The sequence below is a fragment of the Daphnia magna genome, linkage group LG7 (genome assembly GCF_020631705.1).
Source record: "Daphnia magna isolate NIES linkage group LG7, ASM2063170v1.1, whole genome shotgun sequence".
NCBI classification, from domain to species: Eukaryota; Metazoa; Arthropoda; class Branchiopoda; order Diplostraca; family Daphniidae; genus Daphnia; species Daphnia magna.
This window is the reverse complement of record NC_059188.1, coordinates 2,784,293-2,808,808: the sequence shown is the minus strand read 5'-3', so window position 1 is coordinate 2,808,808 and position 24,516 is coordinate 2,784,293. Positions and strand designations below refer to the sequence as shown.

Genomic DNA, 24,516 nt, shown 5'->3' with positions numbered 1-24,516 from the left:
CGACCTTTCGCCATGTAGATTTCAGATCAGATATACACAAAGCAAGCGCTATCGCGAATGTCGTAAAACAAGGACAAAAGAATATGCGTTAATGAAAAACTCTTGATCACCACGTTTAATTGTCGTGGCGGAAATATGCAGCAGTTTCCTGCGTCATAATAGTCCCATGAAAACGTTTTATTGGCTACAATATCGTGGTCGGCAACAATGGAACTGTGACTTTTGTCCTATAGCCGTCTTGTAAATGTGTTCTGTTTATTTCAGTTTCCTTTTTTTATTGACGCACGCACGCACTTTGCATTAAGCCGACGAGGTTGAACTTGGAACGGGAATAACAGCGCGTGTCAACATCGTTTATTATGATGCTTGGAAATAAACGACAATGAACGGCTGAATAATTTATGATATTCCGACAAAGAACACAGAACAAAAAGGTGTTGAAACCAACAAATCGATCATAGAATAAGTAGTAGCCTACTTTTGCGCTTCTATGAAATAGTGGGTGGAAAAAACTCATCCACATCCCTTCGTCGTATTGCCATGGTTACCAATAGGCGAAACAAAACACACTTACGCAAATATGAAAACTACTGAAAAGAAATAGGACATTCATTGGCAAAACCGGAAGTTTTCATGCGTAGAACGGCTGCAAAGTTGATTATTACGAGCTAGTTCAGATGGTTTTTCCTTTTTAGGTTGTAGCATTAGTCTTTTTCTACCAAGGCAAGAAGGATGTCAGAGTCCAAAGATCGTCTCCGGGTCGCAGTTCGCATTCGACCATTCATATCCTTTCAGAACTTAAATTTCTCATTAAATCTCTTGTTTTTGTTATTGCCACTTATTTTTGAAAAGCCTTAACTCAATACGTTTTGCACAGTCAACGAGAGGTGAATAGAAAATGTAAACGCATCGTCAACATGGATGGAGCCGAAACTGTTTTGACTCATCCGACTGATCAAGCAGACCGTAAGAGTTTCACTTTCGATCATTCTTACTGGTCGTTTGACGGGTTTAACCAAGACCCGGTTAGCGGTAGGAATATTCCCGATCCTAAACATCCTCGAGGCCATATTTACTGCGATCAAGTGCGCACGAATAAAACCATTTTTATTTTAGGGTAGTGATTAATGCAGTTGTTTCCTTTTATGTTTGGATATTTACTTGCTGATAAAGGAGCGTTTATTTTCCGATCTTGGTCGGGTAATGTTGGCTGACACTTTTGAAGGTTACAACACGACGCTGTTTTCGTACGGACAGACGGGTTCGGGAAAATCCTATTCGGTTATTGGGTACGGCCCTAATCAAGGTGATTATAACTCGCCTTAAATCTTTTGTTACACGTTAATCCCTAGTTTTATGTGCTAGTATATACTGGTTGTTGGTATGAGCATTTATGAAACACAACAATGTAGGTATTATTCCACAATTCTGTCATCAAGTTTTCCGTATCATAGAAGAAAAAACATACATTTCGCCGACCAATACTGCCCAGTTCGAAGTGCGTCTCTCTATGCTGGTAAAATAAAAGTTTTGGCATTTTTTTTTTTTATTAAAATACATAAAATTGTATTTGTAAAGGAAATATACAATGAAACTGTAAACGACCTACTGACAGCATCGAAAAACGGCAGAGGACTAAAAGTGCGCGAACATCCAAAAAAAGGCTTCTATGGTAGGCCTAGCTATTACTAGATCAATTTGTTGTACATGATTCTATTTTTAAAATTCACAAAAGAACATTAATTACGTTGTATTTTGTACAGCGGATGGTTTGTCAGATTTCCAAGTGTCGAATTACTCAGACATCGAACGGCTTCTCGAACAAGGGGCACTCAAGCGGTTGGTACCTTTTTTCTTTAGATTGTTCGTGTCGGTATAGTCTACTTTATCAAAATTTACGTAGACTGTCCTTAAAAGGAATTGCAAATATAAATGTTATCAGCTATGTGACATTATTAGACCTACTCGTATATACCCTTGAGAAAAAGCTCAGAATACGCAAGTGCTTTATTACAATATAATAAAATGACAATAAATTAATCTAGGACTGTGGTAGCGACCAATATGAACTCTACCAGCAGCCGCTCGCACATGATTGTTACCATTCGTCTCATCCAGAAGGGGACGATTAACGGTGGCGAAATGACTACTACATCAGTTGTCAATATTGTTGATTTAGCTGGCAGGTCAGTGAAATAATTTAATGCTCTGTTTATATTTACTTAGTGCCGTTCGTGTATTGTAACCAAGGATTTTGGTAGACAAAATTGTCCTGTGGAAATTATCAACTACAATTAAACTGTAGACGAATTGTATACAGTAGTTTTTAAATTTTACATGATAACGGCCACTATTTTAATGTCATGCTTTCCGGTATTATTTGCAACAATGGTGCTTGGCTTATGAATGCTAGGAAAAGAGTTTCAAAAGATTCCATAATCAGTAGTGATATGCCTAAGGTAAACGAAAAACTTATCGTTCTCTCATTAAATCCCCTAATATCCAGCTTATTTGTTAAGTGACTGCGCATGAATGCTAGAAAAACATTTTACAGCCCTGAAAACGAGCGAAAAAAACAAACACCATGACAACGTAATAAAAAAAAATGCTGACTCATAATCCTTTTTTAGCGAGCGGATTAGAAACACAGGTGATAAAGGTGTGATTGCTGGGCAAGGAAGTGGGAACGCGAGCGGAGAACGGTTTCGTGAAGGAGTCTCCATCAACAAATCGCTGCAGAGCCTGGGGAATGCAATCCATATATTAGCCGAATCTTCACCTGGATCATCGTCACATTTCCCTAGTCATAGCCAGAAAGGCCCACGGGTTCCCTATCGAGATTCGGTGCTCACAAAATTACTGATGCATGCTTTAGGAGGAAATAGCAAAACGATCATGGTAAACCATTTCATGTCAAATTTGATTGCAAAAGAATGAATTTTTAAATCAAATGTTTTTAATTTTAGTTGGCTTCGATCAGTCCTGCCGATATCCATTACGAAGAGACGTTGTCAACATTACGTTATGGCAATATATCCAGTCTAGATTGATAAATGATGCATACACGTTGATTTTCTATTATTTGTTCAACAATTAGCTGATCGAGCGAAGCAAATCCGGACGCGGCCTATAGTTAATAAGAATTCAACCGAAAAATTAGTTCGTGATTTGGAGGGCGAAAACCAGCGGCTGAAAGCCATTTTAGCCCGTGGTAACATTGATCCACAATGGTTAAAAACAATAGTAAACGGCCGCCAAACCAATCCGCAAGGTATAAATTAACATGTCAGACTGTCGATGACAATCTGTTTTACTGATGAGCCTTTTACAATTGCAATCAACAGCCATGAAAGAGGCCAGAAAAAAATGGGAAAATGAACTCCGAGCTCAATTAACGGAAAATGAACGTGAAATGCAACAATTGCGATCTCCACAGCATAAGGAGTTAAAGCATGTTGCAACAGATACGGTACGAAAATTTTCTTGGTACCTATAATGAAATAAGGCACGGAAAATAACAAACAACATTAACGTCTCTTAAGTCGATTGAAAGTCAAGTGAATAATGAATACAATGGACCTCATCTACAAAATATCAACATGGATCCTTTGCTGAATGGACGATGGATCCATCATTTGAATAAAGGCATCACATTCATCGGGAAAACGCAAGCTGGCAGATCGACTATCGAAATGATCGGTCCGGGGTAATTCCATCTCTGTTCATATTAGATATAGTTCTCTAAAATTACATTTTTGCTTCTTTCACTACTCCTTCCTTCCTTACGATAGGATGAAGGAGAATCACGCTGAAATGTCAGTTCACGAGAATAATGAAGTTACGCTTCGTCCACTGACATTTGATGGTAGAGTTTTGGTTAACGGAATGCCAATCGAGCCTCAATTCGAAACGGTTCTCCATCCAAACGATCGTCTGGTTTTTGGCGCTACTCAAATGTGGCTCTTTCGTCATCCAGCATTAGAAACAGAAGCCGGCGTCTCGGATAGTCCCATGATTAATTATGATTTTGTTTTGCACGAAATGGCTACCAAATCAGGTTCAACAATATTTTCAAGCTTTTCAGACAATCAAGGTAGACATATGGCCTTCACAACAATATTGTTAAACATAACATGTAACGTTTATAAGCATTACTAATTCACATGGGATGGCAGATTTACTACAGGAAGAATTGAGTGTCATTGTACCCGCGGTTGAGGAGGCTAATGGAATCAGCGCCGAAATGAATAAGCACGTCCAATTCGAGATTGTGCTCGTTGCCCCCAAGGACTTTATTGATCCAGGTGGCAAAACGGTACCTAACCAAGTAAGTTTTCTAGGAAAAACAATCGATGCATAAGAGGCTTTTCTTATTATGTCCGCGTTTAAAAGGTGTACATCAAGATGAAGAATTTAGACCATGGAACAGATTACATTTGGTCTAAAGACAAATTCTTGGCACGGTTCGATTACATGAAGGAAATGTATAGGCAACATCAAATGGGAATCAATGGAGAAGAAGATGACAACGACGACCTCCACATCATGGATGTATCTTTTTGGATTTTTGTTTAGATTTTTCTTTTATCAGTTGGCGCTTTTCACGTAATCTTTCTGTTTATCTCTGTTTTCATCTGTCTCTTATGTGAGAATAGGAACGTGATCCATTTTCTGAACCATCCGATGCTGTGGTAATAATAGGGATGGCTCGAATATTTCTGCAATCACTAGCTTACTTGGTAAACAGAAAATCCTCTTAGTTGACATTACTGGCAGCAAAAACAACTCAAAAATAAATTTGATAATCAGTTTGAAGAGTATTATTGAATTTCAGGTGGAGCTACAAGAGCATGTACCTGTGACCGACTTGCGTGGAAGTAAGATTGGGTTTATGAAACTAGCTTTGATTCCTTGTGCTGACAGCCAAGGGCATGAGCTTCAAGAAGAAGATTTGATCAATTCTTCAGGCCAACTGATTGGAAGAAATCTTTTTTTAAGTTCAACATAATAAGTTGTCGTAACCTACCACCTAAATTCAGAGTTAGTAGCTCATAAATAATTGCAAAACAACATTTCTAAACTTCTAAATTATTCAATAATTTTTGGTAAACAAAAGGACATTCACTGCAAGTACAGATTTTACGATGATAAAGTTGATAGCAAAACAGAAATGTATCCATATTCGACTAATGTGAAATTTAATCACATCCGAATCTTGCACTTTGAACCCGCAACACGAGAGGTTAGTTTCTAGTTAGTTTTCACCAACATCTGATAAAGACTCCACATTATCGTTTGCTTAGTTTGTAGAATATTTGAATCATGGTTCCGTAGTAGTGGAAGTTCTTGGAAGGCATATCATCAACCACGATCCTCTTAACCAGCCACTTCCAATGTCCAATCCTCTGAACACCAGGCAACTCCACGGTGTAGAAGATCACAGAATTTTTACTCGGTGACCAATCCGAATGTTACTTTTTGCTCATAACTATACAAATAATCAAATGTACGTTGATCAGGAAAGGTGAATTACTGGCTCAAAACCCTGTGACAAACAGTTTCGAAGGCGTTTTCGAAACGGTACACGGGAGAAAGCAAGAACTGATATCGGAGCTACAGCTATTAAAACACAAACAAATTCGACTTGAGCAGCGCTTGGATTTTGTCCGACAGATGACCGAGCACTGTCTTCTTATCGGACAGCAAAGTATTCCGACAACATTGCTTGATGCAATGCTAAATGTTAATAACTCAGAAGAGGCTCGTGACATTGTTCAACAGCTACAGGCCGGAGAAGGTACTAGACTTTATCACTGCTATTATGTAACTTGATTAATTTTCTTTAACACCCCGCTCCTAGATGGTGAAGAATGGATAGAGTGGAGTGCAACAAATCGTCAAAAAGAACACCGAAGCAGCGTCTGTACTATGTCATGAGGCTAAGGCATTATTGAAAGACCCTTAGACACTTGAGAAAATCCATTGTGTGAAAAATCCTCGTTTTAATTCGACCTAAATTAAAATATTTCTGCGAAATTATGCAGTAGGAAATCCCAAACCAAGTTGGCATTACTGAAGAATCTCCGATGGCATTTACACTTGCTACACACAAGAGACAAGACTTCTTTATTATGTAAACGACAGGCATTTAAACAACAAAGACATAGAGCATGAACAGGAAAAATGAAAATATGTACAATTTCGAGTTCTGATGCCTATGACACGATATGGCAATCGATGTAAAATAAAGGCGACCTTTTAAATTTCGCTCGTATTACGCTACGCTAGTTAGCTAATACTCGGTCCTTCAAAAATAAATCCACGGATGCTTTATATAAGCTCAAATCGTCATCGCAGTATTCGATCACTAGCTCGCGCACAGGTAAATTGCACAGTCGTCTTCTGCAAAATGCAACACAATTGACTTAATGATTTACCTACAACTTACTAAAAGTGTAACTCACCTGAAAGCAAGGTCCATTCGAGCACACAGTGCACGTCGAAAGAGTGATGAATAGTCGAATAAGGGTTTTTTGTCAGTCGCAACGTCAGACGTTGGTGACTGCCCATCACTTGAGCGATACCTAAGCGTGCGAACACTGCTTTACTCTGCCAACGCTGACGTGCTCTGACAGTTCCAGAATCTGCTTTTTTCTCCCGCTTACAAGCCAGGCTTGTCCAATCCACTTCAAGGGCATCGATTGGTGCTAAAAATGATTTAAGAACATAAGAAACAAACCAAAAACAACTAAGTTAAGCTTAATTCCGAATAATATAACGCAAATTACCGCTTCTCGCTTCATCCTCAAGTTCTTCGTCGGAGATCTGTTCTATATCCATTCCACCTAGCAAATCTTCGTCCGTGCTACGGCTCTCAATAGCTGAGGCAACAGGCGACACAATCTTCGGCGACGGCTGAGCGTCGGACAACTGAACAACAGGTTCCACGCTTACACTCAATTCGGTTTCGACTGGAGTTTTTATTGGTTCCAATTCCGTGTCCACTGGCGCTGCTTCTTCTGTTTTCACGCTTTCCGTATCCTGTGGATTTTATTTGTTGAAAACATTGACATGTAAGTAATGGAATTATTTATCATTCCAAATAAAGCTCTTTCGATACAAACCTGAAGATCGCGATTGAGAATTTCGTCGACATCGTCACTGAAATCACTGAAGTTTTCTTCAGCATCTGCTGCTGACGAAGAAGGCCGCACTGTTTCCTCCGTTTCATCTTGTACCTTAGGCGCAGTAACAGAGGACGGTTCACTTGGAACTGGCGACCGGGGTTCTTCTGGTAAAGGGGCGGGTGTTAGGGGCTTTGACAATTGACAATTGACAACAGGATCTGCAACCCGACGATTCGAGTCACGTGAACGACGGCCATCTCCGCCTAGGCGTCGTTCACGATCTCTTTTATTATCTTCTGTTCTCGTAGACGGTAGCTTTGATATAGGATCCCACGCTGTATTTCGGCTAGGATGGATCTGCTCAGGATACGAATGATTGCTTACGGGGGGCGGTGAGTATGATTTTTTCCATGACATTTCCGCAGAGCTCAATGTTCTACCCCAGCCGATTTCTTTAAAATAAAAGAGCAAAGTGGACTTAAGCAGTAAACAAAGTATGCAATGAATGAATAATCCATTTTCAAATAAAAAATACAAAATTTAATATAATGATAATAATAATAATTTCTAAAAAAATTTCTAAAGCAAACCATCGATTGGGCGGTTGCGTCGTCGAAATTCAGGATGATCCCAGTCGCCGATTTTTGTCGTTTCAGGAACAACTGGCCACTCATGTTCATAATCACTGTAATCTTTAGTTCTCCCACCGATTGGGCGACGGACTGGGACGGGAGAAGCAGGCCGCCGAAGTCGACTATCGTAAATATCCTCTTTTCGTTCAAGTTTGGGTAACAAGGTTTGTGGACTATAAACACGTCGGGGCTCGTATGGCTCGGCTCGCTGCCGTTCTCTGTAGGAGGAGCTGGTCGGGGAGAGATCACGAACAGGATATGGTTCACGATACACAGGTGATCGAGGACGAACGAGATATCCTGGCTCCAATAATCTGTCTCGTGACTTCTCAACTTTTCCGCGAGCGTCGTAAATGCTGGTGCCGGTTGCAGCTTTGCGTTCACGTGATCTACTTCCCGGAGGCGAGCCCTCGTCAACTCTGCGTCTGACCACTGGAACGAGCAATTTTCGTTTTGCCTCACTTGGAGAAGATTCTGGAGATCTGCGCTGCCTTCGATCCCTGCTTAGGGGTTCGGGGTCTTTGACACGTGGGGAGCGACTCTGCACCATCGCTGAATAGGGCGGAGAATCGCGTGAATGTTTTACACTAGAACTCGAAACTGTTAAGGATTTTTGAGCTGTCAGACACTTAAACATTTCATGAGATCATAGCTTCAAACAAACATGAACATACCGTGCTGACGCTTCGGTGAGGTATTCCGAATTAGTTTTTTGGAAGTGTATGACGAATCCTTTTTTCTGGCAATTTGGCTTGCAGAAGAGAGCTTTGCAATCTTCCTAGCTTTAGCTTTGGCCTTTTCTTTAGCCACTTGGTTTCTGCTAGAAGAACTTTGACTTCTTTTAGTAACCCTGTTGACTTTCTTTTTACCCATTTTCTTATCCTTCACCTAAAAAAAAACAACTATAATTCAGAAACAAGTTCTCCAAGGCCATATTTTTTTAATACTTCGCCATCTGAATCTGATGAAGAGGAAGAGCTGCTGGAGGAACTGGCACTTGATGTTGAAGATGAACCTGATGATTCTGAAGAACTTTCTGAAGAAGAGCTGCTTGAAGTTGAGGAAGAACTTGAACTTCTTTCTCTTTTCTTAGCTACTGGTTTTTTTATTTTGCCTTTATGCTCTTGCTCTTCTTGTTTTGCCAGCTCTCTCTGCAGCATTTCCAACTTGCGCTCTAAAGCCATTTCATCTTCATGCTCTAGTGATTTCTCCCAGTCTCCACTATCAGCAGATTTAGAGCTTTGTTTCATTGTGAGTTTTGGTTTATTACCAGCCACATCTTTTCGGTTAGGTGGTGTCCTGCTACAACTTCTCTTCCTGCCTTCTTTACCAGATGAGTTTACTGGTTTAAAGTTCTTACTGTTGTGCGTATCGAGAAATTTACACTTATTTGAATAGGAGCAAGTACCTTTGTGAGCCCATTGCTTACAATAGTCGTCCGTCACCGAAGACGGTTTCGATCCCAACCTTTCGAAAACACTCGGCTTTTTGCCACCGTCACGACTTTTTTTACTTGAAGACATCGAAGAACGGGAAAAGTTGAAGTGATATCCAGTTGCTCGTATGTTATATATTTTTTAATATCCCAAATCTAACTTTAACACTTTAAGATAAACTTATAACTTGAATAAAGTCAGTAAATTACTATGGTACTTGTGCAAGCCATTGGAACCATAACAAGCGTGGAAAATGGCAACGTCGTTGAATAATAAAAAATTATTTTATTTTAGAAAATTTTAAATTTAATCTATTCCAGCTGAATATTTTGTTAAATTTTTTTTTTCAAAAATAATTACATACTTCCGAAACTTTTGTCGAAAAATAAAATGGGATTTTTCAAATAACCTTCGAAAATTTCCTCTGGCAACATCGTGATTCTGCATTTGGAAGAACTCAGCTGCTCCAACAACTTCGATAGTTCTTTAGGTAAAAATAACAAATGTTATATATTTGATTTTAGTTATAAGTGTTCTAAATCGCAGGAGAGAAATGTGGTACGAAGCATTACCTAGTTTGTTTTTGACCGGTTTCTTTGTATGCCTCCCATATGGCCTTGTTCCGGTTATTCATAAAATCTTCCAAAATGGGAATGTAAGTAAAGTTTTTTTTTATATGTAAAAGATGAATTACAACTAATATCTATTCTAATTTTGGAGGCATATTCAAGGCTTCAAAATAAAACCCATGATAGGTTTTTCTATAGAAGGGATACTCGTTTGACTGGTAACCCTTATGTGCTGAAGGTACCATTTCAGTAATGGAAATATGTTTCAGTATTAGTAAATTAATTTTTTTTCTCACCTAGGGTTTGGAATCTATCCCTGATTAGACAAACAGATTCAGGTCTCAGTGTTACCATAGAGGATTTGATGAAATAAATGTATTAGTGGGAAAGAAGAATCAATTTGTCATTAGTGATTGTATGTCGAACCTGGTTATCTACCAAAAGCTTTGAATCAGTCTTACCTATTTCTCCTCTGAGCTAACTTGTTTGGTTTCTCAGATGATATGAAACTTTATTACTTCAAGTTCCCTTTTGGATTGTGTACATGGTAAGCATGCAAAAGCTTGGCTTTATGCAGATTCATTAGTCAATGCCTATAGTATTGTAGGTACAAATTTGCTCTTTAGGTAAATATCAATTCAAAGAAATTGCTTTGAATTGATAAGTTCCACATCATGAAAATCATCAGAATGGAGCAAACAGTGCTAATTTGATCTTTTATTTGATTTGTGTGTCGATGAGATTTGTGGCAGCACTTTTGTCAGTATCATTTGAACACAGAACATTTTATGCCCTGAATTTACATAGAAACAGAAGTGGAAACAGAGCTGCATAAGCTTTTTGGGATGCTTTTACACGTGGTAACTCCATTGTATTTAGCTTGGCGAAGGATCACTATTTGCTATTGCCATTAGTCTCTTCTATAAGCTGGACGGGTACATCAGCTTGTCTATTGCAGTTATATTCGGAACCGAGTATTAAAATAAGGCATGGAATCAAGAGATGAAGGCTGTGCTTTTCATCTGTTGTTTTACAGTCATCGCAAATGTAGATGTTATTACAGTGAAGGCACTTATAGGCCAAACCCATTGTGACCGTTTTTCCGCAACCGACACAATCACAGGTGGCCAGGTCCTTGTCATTACCGCAATCTTGTCTGATAGATGTTTCAAACAGTTCGACGGAGGCAGCAATAAAGGACTCGTCTGTAGTCTCTAGTTTCAGTTCTAAAGCAGGCAAGGAATTACCTTGAAAGGCAGAAAGTTTGTGTTGATGTAATCTTAATATTGCTGCGAGTTTTTCGTCCGAGTCTATAGTCGATGGGTTTCCTTCGACATCTGTTAGGAATATATAATTTGATTCCATTAAAGAATAACAAAGTTAAAATTTACATACCTGTATAGGAAAGGTAGAATTGTTTGTTGCGAAGGAATCGATCAAAATGAATAGTTGCATTTTCCTTCCAATCTGACAAGTTATTAACACATGGATCAACTGATAGACGACGAATAATTGTTTTGTTATCTAATTTCAAAGATCCTATCACATCAAAAATTTTAACAGAATGAACAATCGGTGCATCAGCACAAGCCCCTGTTTCGTGAGCTGTGATTTCAGTAATTGGATTTTTTGGCAGGGAATTCAGGAATTGGAGTTGGGTAAAAGCCACAGCCATGTTAGAGCTTTATACGCCTGACTGCTCTTTGCTCTAAGTTGTCCAAAAGGCAGCAGGATCATGTTATCTTTAACGGAAACGCAAGCCCGGTCGGCGTTGCATCCAAACTGAACTTTGAACGCTTGGTAAATTTACACAACTCCACTTGTATTGCCACCCATTCTGATACACACGATCAAGTATGATAACACTGATACGCACTCACACACACGAACACGGAAAGTGAATGACAGGCGGGATGTTGGGGACAAAACGGGGGCCTGGCACGGCGTTGATACACTATATATAAAAGGGAATATACGGTTCCTGGAACCTTAAATTAGACTAATTCGGGAAAAAAAAAAAAAAAAAGCACACGCCGGGCACCTTGTTGAGGAGGGGAATGTAAAGGATGCAAACAGAAATTGGCTGGAGAACAAGAGATTTTTTTTTCTTTCAGACCAAGAAATGCTCAAGAAAAAAAGACTCTAAACCTGCCATTTTTCCTTCAGGAAAAAACAAAAAATTGATCATCTGAGTAAATCATCGTCAAAAAGACTTTATATCTACTTAATCAATTTACTTTAAAAGACAGAAAAAAAAACAGAATGGCTAGCATAACGTCAATTCAAGCTTGTTTTGCGATGATTGTCTGGCTTTTGCTGCGATTCTTGTTAGCTTGGCGTGGAGTAGCCGCAGTTACACTCTGCTTACGTGTTTGTAACCGGTGATGATAGCTTTGCGCCAGTGAATTGACGATTGAAATGACGAAATATATCACCATGACCATCACGAGCTTTTCGAAAAGAGAAGCTAACAGGCTGCCTCCTTCGGACGGTATCGTACCCTCCTTAGCATGCAATTTGGCTTTCTGGCTTCTAAACAATTGCTCTATAGGCTCCTTTAACCGTGATCCTATTACTGGAACCTGAAATAAAAGTAGACTTTTGCGAAACTTTGTTTCCATAAAGCATAGGAAAAGTACGTACATTTGCCAAAGATGTCAGCAGTTTGTTCACCAAGTTCTCATTAAACGCCACGATCACTGTTAACTGTTGCAAATGCGTTTTAATAATAGCTTTTCCTATTAATGTAGCTCCAAAGAAAGTCCAGAATGGCACTAGGAAATGGCCGCATGTAATCCCTGCTAAATCGAAGAGAGGATTGGGAATCTAAAGCAAATTTCATAATAAAAAACAGTTAATAAACAAGACAGTAGCCGTATGTGAATCACACATGGGTAGGCAATAATTTTTCCTACCGATGCGCAGGCCAAGATGCCAAAGAATCCAACACGTTCTACCAGACGCTCAACGCCTGATTTTAGGCGATCAAGTAAAGTCTAAAACAAAAAAAATCAATTAGTTAATGCCGAATAATTAAAGAAATAGAAACGAGGAACCGTACCATCTGTTCAGGGTGCTGTTGTTTAAGTTGCAGGGTTTCGAATTCAATTAATTTTTCGATGTCGTCATTAAGCTCGATACTAGATCGCCTCCGTCCCCGTTTTCCTTTGTTGCCTAATGTTGACAATCGTGCGGCTCTAGCCATAAAGTAAGGTGGTAGCTCACCTAGGGCTGTTCCAGCTCCCCACATCATTGCTTCCAGCCGCACTTTTGCCATTATAGACCAAAGCGTCACTGGCAGCTGAGATAATGTCTCATTTTCCGGACAGATAATGCTGCAGAAGACATAAATGATTATTAGTAGTTTGTAACAAAGTTATCTCGTGTAATTACCTGTCCGGATAGGGTGGAGATGGAAAATCTAAGGTACCACATTCGTAAGCGGCAAGCGTAACAGCCGCAATATGCGGTCCCAAATAAAGTAAGAATGTGTGTAACCCTGTGCCAAGGCCTACAGAACTAAGAACACCAAGTCCCAGCCAATAAAGGCACCATATGACTTGTTTTTCTACAGAGATTATAAGTTCCTGATGAGGTCCTGGGATGTGATATGCTATAACACTCAGCACCATTAAGCTGATGGTAAACAATACTGACAACTTGTAAGCCCATAACCTGTTAGAGAAAAACAGGCAATAGATTGTCTTGTTAGTTTTCAAGTCGCATTTGTAATGGGCAGCTACACTTACTTTTGGGCATATTCTTGAATAGTCAAGCATAGTTCAACAGTAAAATATTGCAGGGTTGTGAATGGTCTCTTCCATAGCACGATTCCTTCTCTCTCTTGGCGTTCTTCTTCCCTCATTTTTTTTAATTGCATTAATTCCGGACTGAGGGAGATCAGGCCATTCCTTTCACCGGTTTTCATATTTTTCTTAACTCCCTTTTGAACCTGGATGAGAAACATTATGACAATTTAGACGGATTACAAAAATGAGTATTACTTGAACAACATATAATCTACTTTATTGCTACTTGTGAAGGGGGTGGTTTACCTCGCTCCCTCCTCCAGTCTGGACTGGAGACACAGTTCTGTATTTGACTTTTCCGTTTGAAGTGTTATTCGGCGATCTTTCGTTGCTCGTATCGTCACCTTTGCCCTTTCTATCGTTTTTTTTCTTGGTAGAAGTTGGAGCATTCGAGACGAGTGTTTTCGTCTGTCCATTACGCGACTTCGAGGTTGATTTCGTCATTGCTTATTTACGCTTCACCAGACGAAAGAAAGATAACCTCAAGGAAAAAGTTATTTACCAGGAATAGCTTAAAGTAACTCAAAGAAACTCCACGACAGTAGTAGAAATTGTGTTATGTTAAAAACTTGTGCCGGCCAGAAAATCGGCCATGCCACTGCAAAATGCAATAGATTTGGTGGCTGTCCTAATATTCAACTCCCACCTCTCCGCCCCTAAAAACGGGACTTTGGCACTTCGCAAAAGGCAAAACCAGGACAAAACCCTCTATATTCAGGGTCCCTGAAGGTCTGAACTAGGCAACCTGAACTATAATTAGACTTATATTCTATATAAAAAATAAAGACCGAACGTTACAGTGCCATTTCTTCTCAAGCTTTGTTTCTAAAACTAATATAAACCGCTTGTTATTGCCCTGGTCCACCGCTGTGAGGGTGAAAAACGTCCGACGGCACAATCACTAAACGTTTGTGGCTAGTAGACCAAAGAAACGGAAAGCCGCCCTGTCGATTAACCACCCATATAATCAAACGCGCCAGAGGCAATGGACGACCACCCGTACAGCTTGTTTTTCTAAATATATCATCAATTTTTCTTTATGTTGGTGTGAAGCGGATAAAGTTCTGATTCTTTAGTTCCTTTTCAATGCCAGCGCTTTAGGAAGTCGTTAATGAACTAATTCAGTTTTTATTGCTGTTCAAAGATCTTTAGAAAATGGAAAAGCGAAAACATAGGAGTTTCGGTATTTCAACAGATTTAGGTTATACAAGCAGAAAAACACTACACTTTTTCGTGACGTTACAGATGAATTCGTTCAAAGAGAAAGTACATCAAGTCCGACATAGGAAAACATATCAGTTTTGAGTTGAGACAACAATGCAATGTGCGTGCATCTTCATATTTTTGGAAAACAGACAGTGGAAGTAAAGACGGAGGGGTGCATAATGTATCAATATACGTAGTTGGTCAGAAACGTTCGCGCAAGTTTTATGCATAATCTTTGGGTGAGTGTGAATATACGCAATTACGCATTGCCAGCATACTCATTCAGGTATTTATAAACGAACTTCCTGGGATTTGTCAATGTTTAACAGACTAAATTCGTGCTTTAACTGAGCTTCTCCTAGTGATCTGGATCGTTGCTGAACTTGCAACTGATGTTGCATTTTGGTCAACATATCCTGCATTTTTCGGATTTCCTCCTCTTTCTGTTGGAGTATCAAATCCGCCGCATTCTCGTCTTCCGGTAATTCAATCAGCATAGAATCACGTTTGAGTTTACTGCGCACAAGAAACGTGAGAAGATAATGCGTAATCTGGTTTCATTCAGTTGATAGTGGGAGGTAGAGAAATTCCAAATTTACCTTCGCTCTCTGTGGGGTGGTTGGGTGACCAGGTTGTGGGTAAGTCTGGTTATGCATGCCGACCGGAACGCCTCGTAATGGATTTCGTGAGTCTGATCGCGGAGATCGCTACATTCATGCAATTATAAAATTATAAAACACTTAAATTTGTTGACGAAAAATGCAGTTTATTCACTTACGCTAGATGGGTCTCTATCAGCATTGACCGCAGTTTTTGTAGGTCGCTATGTAGTGGGCTCTCCACTATAGAAAATTTATACATTAAAATCACAAGGAATGTGACTAGAATTTTCTTATAATTCTGTTTACGTGAAACCACGCTACGAATTAATAACATACCTTCAACGACGCCCCATGGGTAAATCCTGCCACGAAACCTGCGACCGTTGACCTCGAGAATTTGACACGAGCCCGATACGGCAAAGGGCACCGAATCCTTTAATTCCTTGTCTTGCTTTTTAAAAGCTTCATCTTCATCGGGATCACATTCAGGAAACTGGTAAATCTATAGGAATATTACAGTGAAGAATAGAAAACAAGACAAAAACTTTAATTTAAAAATTCATGCTAATAAATGTGCCGACAGCAGAAGACAAACCTGAATGTCGTGTTGTTTTAATTCCTGAAGAACCTGTGATTTGAAGCGACTTAGTTCTGTGGTAGTCAGACTGTCGCTCTTGGCTATCACAGGTACGAGGTTGACTTTCTTGTGAAGCTTTCTCATGGCAGCTACATCCAACATTCGTAATCTAAATGGGGTGCCATAGATTAAGGCCATTGAAAAACAGGTTGCGCAGGCTTTGACTTGAACTGTCATTACCCGTGACCGTAGGGAGGAATAAAATAAAGACAACAATGAACACGATTGTCGACGATTGATTTGCGGTGGAGTCCACTTTCGTCTTGAAAGTATTTTTTGAATTGGACGTCAATGTAATCGGAAAGCGCTTGGCAAGTCTCTTCACTATTTAATGCATCGCCGAAACCTTGAAGTTCAACCAAAAGGAATCGTGAAGTTTGTTAAAGCTGAAACACGACGAAGAGGAAGCAACGTTTACCAGGAGTGTCGACAATTGTGAGCCTCAATTTAATTCCCATTTCCTCAATGTCAGCCGTCCGCACTTGAATGCCAGTCGTCTTTGTCAGCCGTTCTGAAATAATCATCATTGCCATAATAGTCATTGCATTTGATTGCTGTCATTTCTCGAGTCGGTCACGTCTCGAGGAGAGAAAAAAATTATATACCCTCAACGGGAGGAATGACACGGTCTTGATAGAGATCTGCCAAGAAGAGCGTGTTGACGAGCGTCGACTTGCCTAAGCCGGATTCTCCAGCTACCATCAGCGTGAATTCAAAACCCTTTTTGATGGTCTTCCGGTGAATTTGATCCGGCAAACTTGCGAATCCAATGTACTCGCGATCCATGTTTTACATCAGTCCTGTCAAAAAAAAAAAAAAAAATGAAACAAAAAGCCAGCACTTTTCAGTGAAATAAAATTGTTCAAGAGTTCTCTTTCTTTGCACGTGTTCGAGAACTACTGGCAGGCGTACAAAATGCGTGTGAGGCAAGACGCAAGAGGCAGCTGTGGGAAAAAGGCTCACCGTTCCACCAAGTGATTTTCTCGTAAGAATCCACAAAATTCCGAATGTACTATTTTGGGTTTTCCTTTCTTCCTTATATTTCCGTTTTTGAATTTTCCACGGGGAAAACAAATAAAAATGGAGATAGCACGGAAAATGGGATATAGACAATGGAATAGCGTCAAATAGCTCCTCCAAAGGACAATTGACGGATATAACTTTGTCAAGCGACTAAAAACGCGTCTGTTGTCCCAACGGGAAATGGAACGATAGCGTGAAAAGATGACGTCGCCAAACGAAGAATATGGCAGAACGGAGTGCGAAAGGTTTTTTTAGACAGAGAACAAAACAACATACCTGTGATTGAGGGAATGAAGAGGGTTGAAATAAGCAGCCTTAATCCACAAGCTGCGTACGGCTGTGTGAACAAGTGCCGTATGGTCTGCTGGGCTCTCCTACAGGAAAACCAAACAATCGACACGGTTACACATCTTTTTTTTCCACCGTGCTGAAGCGTGAGTAGAGAACCCCGGTGGACGGAGGCGGTGCCTATGCAGTTAGAAAGGGGCGGCTTAGAGATGGTGCTGTGTTCGCGAAGCAAATGCCGTCCATAAGTATGGATGAAAAAACACAGACAAAACCCCAAGCAAACTTGATATCTCGCGTGAAGTTTCCTATTACCGCTTTTGAACTTACTAACGAGTTTGACAGATGACGCCCATAAAGAAAATTTCCCGTAGATGAACGGGAAGTCAATGTACACACACGAGATACATTAACATAACGGTTGAGCGTGTGTATCGACGTTTGAGACTGCGCTTTTTCTATTCTTCCATTTCCGATTGACTCAAGTCCACTGCATGTCTCCCCTTTAAATCCATGCATGCACAATCGTGAGGACAGGCAAAACAAAATAAGCTTTCTTTTCGAGCCAATCGATATAAGGAACGCGCAAGCGCTGTTGACAGTGGTCATTAGCCTATGTATCATGAAACACTATGTCCGTAGATGGCGCAACGTTCTCATAGTTGAAGAAAACAAATAGCATTTCACATTACAGAAACAGAAAATTATTATTATTTATTGATAAATAATAGGATATTAATAAAAATAAGAGTCCACTAGAAATTTAGGATTCATTAACATGATTAGTTGTTCCTGGAATTTCCTATGGCAACATTGCTTTGAAGTAGCAGAACAGAAATTTCTAGAAACTAGAAAGCTTTCCACATTCAGATTATTCACGGAGTGCCAGCTAGACTGTCTTTCTTTAGTGGTAAGTTGCATAATTGTTTTCGTGTATTTGTAAATCTATCAAACTGAGAAACAGACAATTTTTAGTTCCAGACGCAAAATGTTATTCATATTTAATAGAAATAGTGAGGTAGAACTTTCGGTAAGTCAACTAATAACACTGTTAATAAAACAAGCTGAAACGCGGAGGCTTTGTGGATAACCTTGCAAGATTATTGCGTAATTATTGTAGCGTCGTACGCGTCTTCAATTTTCTATGTCTTTGTCTTTGGTTTCATTGAATTGCTGAATTTTCTTCTGTCTTATGCAGTTCTGAATCTTCTGCTAAAACAATGCCACGTCAAGGAAGATCACGTGCCCCTGCCAGGGCATCACCTCCACCAACTCGTGCTGCTGCTCCTGCTCCTAGGTAGCCTTAATAATCAGAATTTTTGTTTTTGTTTTTCTCCTCAGTTTTCTAAAATTTTTTCCTACTACATAGGGCTGCACCTCCTCCAAGTGTCCCAGCTCATGCTCCACAATCCCATGCCCCAGCTCCTATGCAGCAAATGCCACAGCAGCCATCAATGTTTGCCCAGATGGCAGCCACAGCTGGAGGAGTTGCTGTTGGTTCTGCCATTGGACATGTAGCAGGCCATGCACTCACTGGCATGTTCAGTGGAGGGTCATCTTCTGAAGCAGCTGCTGCACAGCCCGCTCAGCAACAAGCTGCTGCACCTCAGTATGGAGCTGCTCAGCCACAAGAGCCAACTGGCCCTTGTGCTTGGGAAATCAAGCAGTTTCTTGCATGCTCCCAAAATCAGAGTGATTTGACTCTGTGTGAAGGATTCAATGAGGCTTTGAGACAGTGCAGACAGAGCCAAAGTAATAGTACTTAACTTGAAAGTGTAAATGGTTCAATCTCTAAATTTTGTTTTTCAATTCAGGCACCTACATGTAAAAAAGAAAACAACACAGCCTGTGGGCATTAGGATGGATTAGAAGTGACATCAACATAAAATTGACCTAGTGTAGATCATCTTACCGATCTCTGGATAGGAATACAATTTATTGGTTTCAATATAAAAATTTCTATATAATTATTGTTTACTCTAGCATACTATTTGATGTAGTGTAATTTTTAACAACACTGCCCAGCAAGATTGAGAAAACTTGCGCAGAGGCTCTAGTCACTATCGACTTTGTTTCTTCCGAGGTAGTTAATTTGTTATGGTCAGCAAAGCAGAATAATGTGGTCTGGTAATAATAGTCTTCTAGAAAGCTGTTGGTCGACATCCAGTTTTTGCTAAGCTTTGGCAACAAAGACAAACAGCATGTTTCGAGCCGGTGCTATTAAATGATATTTTGTAGAGCCCCATTCGTTCAGCTTTGATATAACCAAGGCCGTGGTTGTCGACCGATAGTTAGATGCATTAAGTCATGAGTAAGCGTACCATCTCCAGTAATAGTCGCCAAATAACGCGAAAAGAAGCTCATTTTCCCTCAACTGTTTTCTTTTTTTTTTTTTTTTTTTACTGGAATATATCATTCCTTAAATAACTGTTTCTTCAAATACCAAAGGAATTCTTGGTCTCGTACAAACGGACCTCCAATTTCATTTTGCAAACTAGTCCGAACCAAACTATTGTCACGGTCACGCGGATAGGGAGAAGGTGTTCACGTCGCCTCACTACTTGATGGTCATGCTCACCAAGCCGCTGGCCGAATCGGTACAACGGCGCAGACGACTGGCTCACATCCACTATCAGACAGTGCCCGACCGGACTGGGACCACCGTCGAGAGAGACAGTCCCTCCTTTTCATGCCATCAGCACTTACGACCAGACTACGACTATACGACTTAACTACGTTTAAGTTTCCCCTTATTCCTTAACCTATCGATGGAAGAGGGGTTGAACCCCCCCCCCCCATTCCAAATAGCTAATCGACAAACAGTTTCCCTGTACGTGACAAATTGACAATATTGAGGTTCGATTCCAGTTCGTGGCTTCGTTTTCTTCATTGCTAGCGAAAAACATTGCAAATTTGCAAGAGTGATCATGTATGCGTTTCATAAATCATAAGTAAAGTTTGAAGAAGAAAACCCGAGAAAACCCATTTCTTCGTGTTATGATGAGTTGTTTATGGTTGTGTGGGGTATTTATGGCAGCACTGCTGTAGATAAGCTACGCTGCTGCAGTTGTTTCCGTTTACGAGCGTTGAGCGAATACGACATAGGATCTGGAGTCGTGGGCAGTTGCAAATGTTTATCTGCCGAAACGTTGGGCTACGTCAAACGACTATAAAACTAAAATCCCGCTAATTGGCCATAGTAAAACGGCTAGAGACTACTCCATCACCCTAAAACCTGAAAAGAGGTGAGATAATAATGACATGTCGGCGTAACCAGCAGTTGTAATTTCTCATTTATTTTTTAAAGAATCTCATTTTTGGCGTAAGCCATATGTTTCAGTGGGCTACAACGAAAATTTTCTAGTGGCCAAAAAAGTATATTTTACTGTGACCCACGCCTCTAATGTAATCGATGTGATCGGTAGCATTTCGCAGATCAAAAGCGTATGCGAAAAGCTAATTAGGAAAAAGCAACTGTTTCAAAGTATGCTTAGAAATTGTTGCAGGTTTAATGGATAAGAGTTAGTATGCCTATCTTCATGCTCAGTTTTCATCTACGCAAAAGCAGGGTTTTAGTTTGAAGGGCTGCATCAATTTGAAACATCATTGAAAAATTCACCAAAATTAAGGGTTGTGAAAAATTTTATTTTTTTCTCTTGTAGAAGGTCCTTTGTATTAACTAGTAGTATCCAAAGAAATATTGAAGCCAGTATAAATTTGTTATTCAATCAGTGCAAGTAACGCTGTACGGTAAGATCCAGAAGTGTCACTCTGTTGTAAGAAAGGAAATAAAACAAGCATTGTTACATCAGCAATTTTTGGAAAAGCATAATTTTCTTAAACATTTTGTAGGCCGTTTCTGCTTACCGAAACTGCGCTGCTGAGTGCTTCTCCGTATACTGTTTGATATGCATTCTTGATATTGCCGAGGTCAATCTCGCAACGACTGACTGTTAAACGCATCAGATCACGATCTGCTGTACCAGCGCCAGCAATAGAGGTGAAGAAGCGCGACGAGAAGTAGACGGCTTTATCGCTACTATATTGCACTTGAAACAAAATAAAGATGGTGAATATAGTGATCAATGTCAGTCGAAAAAGCATTATATACTTACAGATGGATACGAGCGCATTTGCCATATCGTCCGCAAATTCAGTGGTGACAACGGTGCTGAGCGGGATCTTGTAAGTGGACTCGTAAAGGATGGCAACTTGGTCCAGGTGAACATAATTGCGCAACGAAAAAATGTCTACGTAAACAGCCTCGTTGGTTCCTTCCATGGCGGGACCTGAATATAAATTCATACATGGATAACTCTTTTCAACTTCTATACGTATGTCACTAGAAATACATTTTGATATGAATCCTACCTCCTTCGTACAAATCGTCGACATCTTTCTGAACTGCAGCCATATCGACAAGATTAGTTTCATCCCTGCGTCCCTATGAATTCAGCAGGATTCTTACTTGTTTTATTTGAGTGAACACTAAGATCTTATTTCAATTCGTATTTACCTCTGCCATCTGTATCAAAAGTCGGCGGTAAGGGCCAGACGTATCCGATTCGATTTCAGACACTAGGGTATGTCCATAATCTGAGATAACCAATGCAATGTATGTTTCAATATGTTATCCTTGATCTTTCGAGAAGAACTTACAGCTGTTGAAGAACGTCTGAATGTCCGCTAGTTCTTGGTTGGACCTACTTATCATTACTTCGGTCAGCGACGGTTCGTCTGTCCCAGGTGCATCCATTGTTTCGTGGAGTTCAATGCTTAGGAACTTGATCATACTGTGAGTAAGCATAACAGACAGTATTTTGAAGTTACCAGTTACTTCGGATTCCAGATCACTGGCCAAACTCTAACCAAATGTTCAGCAGAGAAATGTACATTTTGCTACATAGAAAAATGTAAATATGACAATCTAGTTTACGTACGCCATATTGGTTGTTGTAAGTAGTCGTGATCACGTCCCTTTGCGATGCGGTTCGATAGCAAAGGACACTAATAATTTTGTCTTCATCAGTTCCCAAACCACTCATTGCATCGTCTAGTCGAGCGGCATCACTATTCGGATCAAATGGCTCAACTGGAAGCAAAGTCGGTATGTCCTGTATGTGTAAGAAAATACATGTTAAACGAATTTACTCATAGTTCGATCCGTTCGAATAAAGAAGCTGAGAGTTTACTTGTCCAAAGACGATTCCAAAAGATACAACAAATAAAATGATTAAGAATCTCATGGTGGAAGCTGCACAAATCCTAAGCACCAACTCTTTTTGCCTTCGTGTCTGGTTCGCTATTACACCAGCCGATCCTTTTCAGTTAAATTTATGTTGATCTCGTTGTCGAGTTATCTAAAGAAACCGAAACACATGACCACATATTGTGTTATCTTGTTTGCTAGACATAGCTGTCACCTATAAATTATTAAATACTTAATTAAATGAGTCGAGTCACGAGGTGTGGTTTTTAAAAAATGTCGCAATAAAAAACGAATTTAAATTGGGCAGTAGCCGTTGTAAAACGCAAATTTTTGGCGTTATAGAATTTTTTTTTTATGTTTTGTGAATTTTAGCTAGAAACATGTTGTAGTAAGTGGCTAGAATGCTAATTCCAGATTTAAATCCCTTGAAAATTTCGTGGCTGTATCACACCGTAAACGTACCGGCTACGTAGCAAGGATCACGTAGCCTATGTTTTTTGTCGTAATATTATAAGCCGATAAAAGGCTCAATCAGGCCATTTTCGTCACCATACATGCTGTTAAGTATTTACAAGTGCAGAGAAGCAAATATTACGGTTAGGTGTTTCTTGTTGTGTCTGTTATTATATACTTTTGGAATTATTCCGTAGCTAGTTTGCTTCGTAACAGAGACTTTCGAAATTGATTGTCCGCCTAACCTGCACCATTTGTATCCAATGCTTCACAATGCAGGGACAGTTTTTTAAAATGTTTTTTAAATGTTTTTTCGTTTGTTTGTTTGTTATTTTGCTTTTGTTTTTGTACCAGCAGGCTTTAAATTTTTCTTGACACTTAAAGTGTCTTAGGAGACGTTCAAAAAATATTGAGACTAATTACGGTTAAGCGCCGCCGGGAACTATCCAGTGTTCTGCCGAATAAGGAAAAAATTTATTTGAATATGAATACGAATAAAATGAAAATTGAATCGAATAAAGAATAAGAATAAAGAATAAAAATAAAAAATGAAGAATAAAGAATAAAGAATAAAAATAAAATTTATTTTTATTCGTATTTCGAATAAATTTTCGAATAAATTTTCGAATAAAATAAATTCTAATGATTTTCTTAATAGAGCAGTAAAACATCCTGCGTTGCGCATTTTCTACAAATGCGAAAATCTCATTTGTGTCCAAGTTGGTCTGCTGCGGCTGCAGCTTCTTATGGAGAAACCATCTTCTTCACGTTAAAAATTAAGTTTTCATAACTATAATTTAGATTTTCCCCTTTTCTTCCTAGCAGTGGGTACCCTATTCATCTTTTCATTTCCCAATATTTTTTTCTAGCTCCAGTTCTATCTACTTTATTTTTATTTTATTTTTGTTTGTAAGTTGCTCGTCTCTTTTAGCCGAAGAATTTCGTTTGCTGCCAGAAATTCGTCTGCTACAAGGGGATGAACAACAAACCATTCACAAACAATAGCTAATTAAAAATAAACCAGATAGAATTAGGACTAGAAAAAAAATTTGGAAATGAAAAAATGAATAGGGTACCCTCTGCTAGGAAGAAAAGGGGGAAAATCTTAATTATATTTATTAAAACTTATTTTTTAACACGAAGAAGTTGGTTTCTCCATAAGACGCTGCAGCCGCAGCAGACCAACTTGGACACAAATGAGATTTTCGCATTTGTGGAGAACGTGCAACGTAGGATGTTTTACTGCTCTATTTAAGGATGATGTTTCGATTTTTGAATCATAAAATTAAAAACAATTAATAGTAAATAATTAAGCAAGTGATTTCTTTATTTTGGTGACACAGCCAGTCCAATCAAATCAAACAAAAAAAACTTCAAAATCAACGGAATCCAGATTCATGGAACAGTAGAAAGCTAGTAGCAGACAATTATTGGTCTCATGACATTTTCAATGGCTAAACGGAAAAAATAACTCCAAACAAAAGAGCAACGGCTAGCGGAAACAAAGATTTTTAAACTTAGAGGAACT

General features: G+C 39.4%; 7 protein-coding genes and 1 long non-coding RNA gene across 13 annotated transcripts; 3 read left to right on the top strand and 5 right to left on the bottom strand.

The window, feature by feature from the left end:
- Window positions 1–744: 744 nt before the first annotated feature.
- Window positions 745–6,267, top strand: LOC116935634 (kinesin-like protein KIF28P). The gene is given in 21 exon segments (XM_032942906.2): window positions 745–1,085; window positions 1,174–1,306; window positions 1,413–1,516; window positions 1,579–1,672; window positions 1,764–1,839; window positions 2,046–2,186; window positions 2,631–2,898; window positions 2,967–3,027; window positions 3,098–3,271; window positions 3,345–3,469; window positions 3,543–3,706; window positions 3,792–4,093; window positions 4,176–4,327; window positions 4,393–4,551; window positions 4,656–4,739; window positions 4,835–4,985; window positions 4,988–5,040; window positions 5,117–5,242; window positions 5,304–5,455; window positions 5,520–5,797; window positions 5,861–6,267. Coding segments are annotated over 21 exon segments (3,042 nt in total). The 5' UTR covers window positions 745–917; the 3' UTR covers window positions 5,938–6,267.
- On the bottom strand, window positions 6,110–9,456 carry LOC116935636 (serine/arginine repetitive matrix protein 2). The gene is given in 9 exon segments (XM_032942911.2): window positions 6,110–6,402; window positions 6,465–6,579; window positions 6,582–6,707; window positions 6,789–7,041; window positions 7,125–7,579; window positions 7,718–8,359; window positions 8,434–8,647; window positions 8,707–9,083; window positions 9,168–9,456. Coding segments are annotated over 9 exon segments (2,415 nt in total). The 5' UTR covers window positions 9,283–9,456; the 3' UTR covers window positions 6,110–6,284.
- Window positions 9,457–9,632: 176 nt separating this feature from the next.
- LOC116935643 lies at window positions 9,633–10,590 on the top strand. Of its 2 annotated transcripts, none has more exons than XR_006648897.1 (5): window positions 9,633–9,685; window positions 9,742–9,850; window positions 9,927–10,002; window positions 10,065–10,311; window positions 10,391–10,590. It is a non-coding gene; the product is annotated as an uncharacterized LOC116935643 (long non-coding RNA). The 2 variants fall into 2 exon arrangements; XR_006648898.1 differs by having other exon boundaries at window positions 10,372–10,590.
- Window positions 10,467–11,439, bottom strand: LOC116935640. 2 transcript variants are annotated; one of them, XM_045176235.1, is made up of 3 exons: window positions 11,160–11,439; window positions 11,012–11,101; window positions 10,467–10,920 (listed from the first exon to the last, which is right to left on the bottom strand). In XM_045176235.1, exons 1-3 carry the CDS (start codon window positions 11,437–11,439, stop codon window positions 10,760–10,762), a joined length of 531 nt encoding a protein of 176 aa, XP_045032170.1. In that variant the 3' UTR covers window positions 10,467–10,759. The 2 variants fall into 2 exon arrangements, with proteins under 2 accessions (XP_045032170.1, XP_032798813.2); XM_032942922.2 differs by having other exon boundaries at window positions 10,467–11,101.
- A 126-nt stretch (window positions 11,440–11,565) lies between these two features.
- On the bottom strand, window positions 11,566–14,270 carry LOC116935637 (vacuole membrane protein 1). Of its 2 annotated transcripts, none has more exons than XM_032942914.2 (7): window positions 13,820–14,270; window positions 13,514–13,716; window positions 13,158–13,439; window positions 12,826–13,099; window positions 12,680–12,760; window positions 12,408–12,590; window positions 11,566–12,346 (listed from the first exon to the last, which is right to left on the bottom strand). In XM_032942914.2, exons 1-7 carry the CDS (start codon window positions 14,015–14,017, stop codon window positions 12,047–12,049), a joined length of 1,521 nt encoding a protein of 506 aa, XP_032798805.2. In that variant the 5' UTR covers window positions 14,018–14,270; the 3' UTR covers window positions 11,566–12,046. The 2 variants fall into 2 exon arrangements, with proteins under 2 accessions (XP_032798805.2, XP_032798806.2); XM_032942915.2 differs by having other exon boundaries at window positions 13,789–13,929.
- A 411-nt stretch (window positions 14,271–14,681) lies between these two features.
- Window positions 14,682–17,821, bottom strand: LOC116935638 (septin-2). 3 transcript variants are annotated; one of them, XM_032942917.2, is made up of 10 exons: window positions 17,657–17,820; window positions 17,318–17,544; window positions 16,624–16,818; window positions 16,437–16,529; window positions 16,199–16,364; window positions 15,977–16,127; window positions 15,718–15,883; window positions 15,558–15,621; window positions 15,379–15,486; window positions 14,682–15,295 (listed from the first exon to the last, which is right to left on the bottom strand). In XM_032942917.2, the coding sequence occupies exons 3-10, from the start codon at window positions 16,802–16,804 to the stop codon at window positions 15,070–15,072; spliced, it is 1,155 nt and encodes a 384-aa protein (XP_032798808.1). In that variant the 5' UTR covers window positions 16,805–16,818; window positions 17,318–17,544; window positions 17,657–17,820; the 3' UTR covers window positions 14,682–15,069. The 3 variants fall into 3 exon arrangements, with proteins under 3 accessions (XP_032798808.1, XP_032798807.1, XP_032798811.1); XM_032942916.2 differs by having other exon boundaries at window positions 17,318–17,821; XM_032942920.2 differs by lacking the exons at window positions 17,318–17,544; window positions 17,657–17,820 and adding an exon at window positions 16,982–17,177.
- Window positions 17,822–18,102: 281 nt separating this feature from the next.
- On the top strand, window positions 18,103–19,282 carry LOC116935642 (coiled-coil-helix-coiled-coil-helix domain-containing protein 10, mitochondrial). Its single transcript, XM_032942923.2, has 4 exons — window positions 18,103–18,236; window positions 18,525–18,623; window positions 18,696–19,078; window positions 19,141–19,282. The coding sequence occupies exons 2-4, from the start codon at window positions 18,547–18,549 to the stop codon at window positions 19,152–19,154; spliced, it is 474 nt and encodes a 157-aa protein (XP_032798814.1). The 5' UTR covers window positions 18,103–18,236; window positions 18,525–18,546; the 3' UTR covers window positions 19,155–19,282.
- A 1,668-nt stretch (window positions 19,283–20,950) lies between these two features.
- LOC116935281 (annexin A4) lies at window positions 20,951–22,678 on the bottom strand. The gene is made up of 8 exons (XM_045176213.1): window positions 22,519–22,678; window positions 22,267–22,440; window positions 21,986–22,190; window positions 21,843–21,922; window positions 21,698–21,770; window positions 21,442–21,615; window positions 21,194–21,375; window positions 20,951–21,097 (listed from the first exon to the last, which is right to left on the bottom strand). The coding sequence occupies exons 1-8, from the start codon at window positions 22,570–22,572 to the stop codon at window positions 21,047–21,049; spliced, it is 993 nt and encodes a 330-aa protein (XP_045032148.1). The 5' UTR covers window positions 22,573–22,678; the 3' UTR covers window positions 20,951–21,046.
- Between the last annotated feature and the right edge of the window lie 1,838 nt (window positions 22,679–24,516).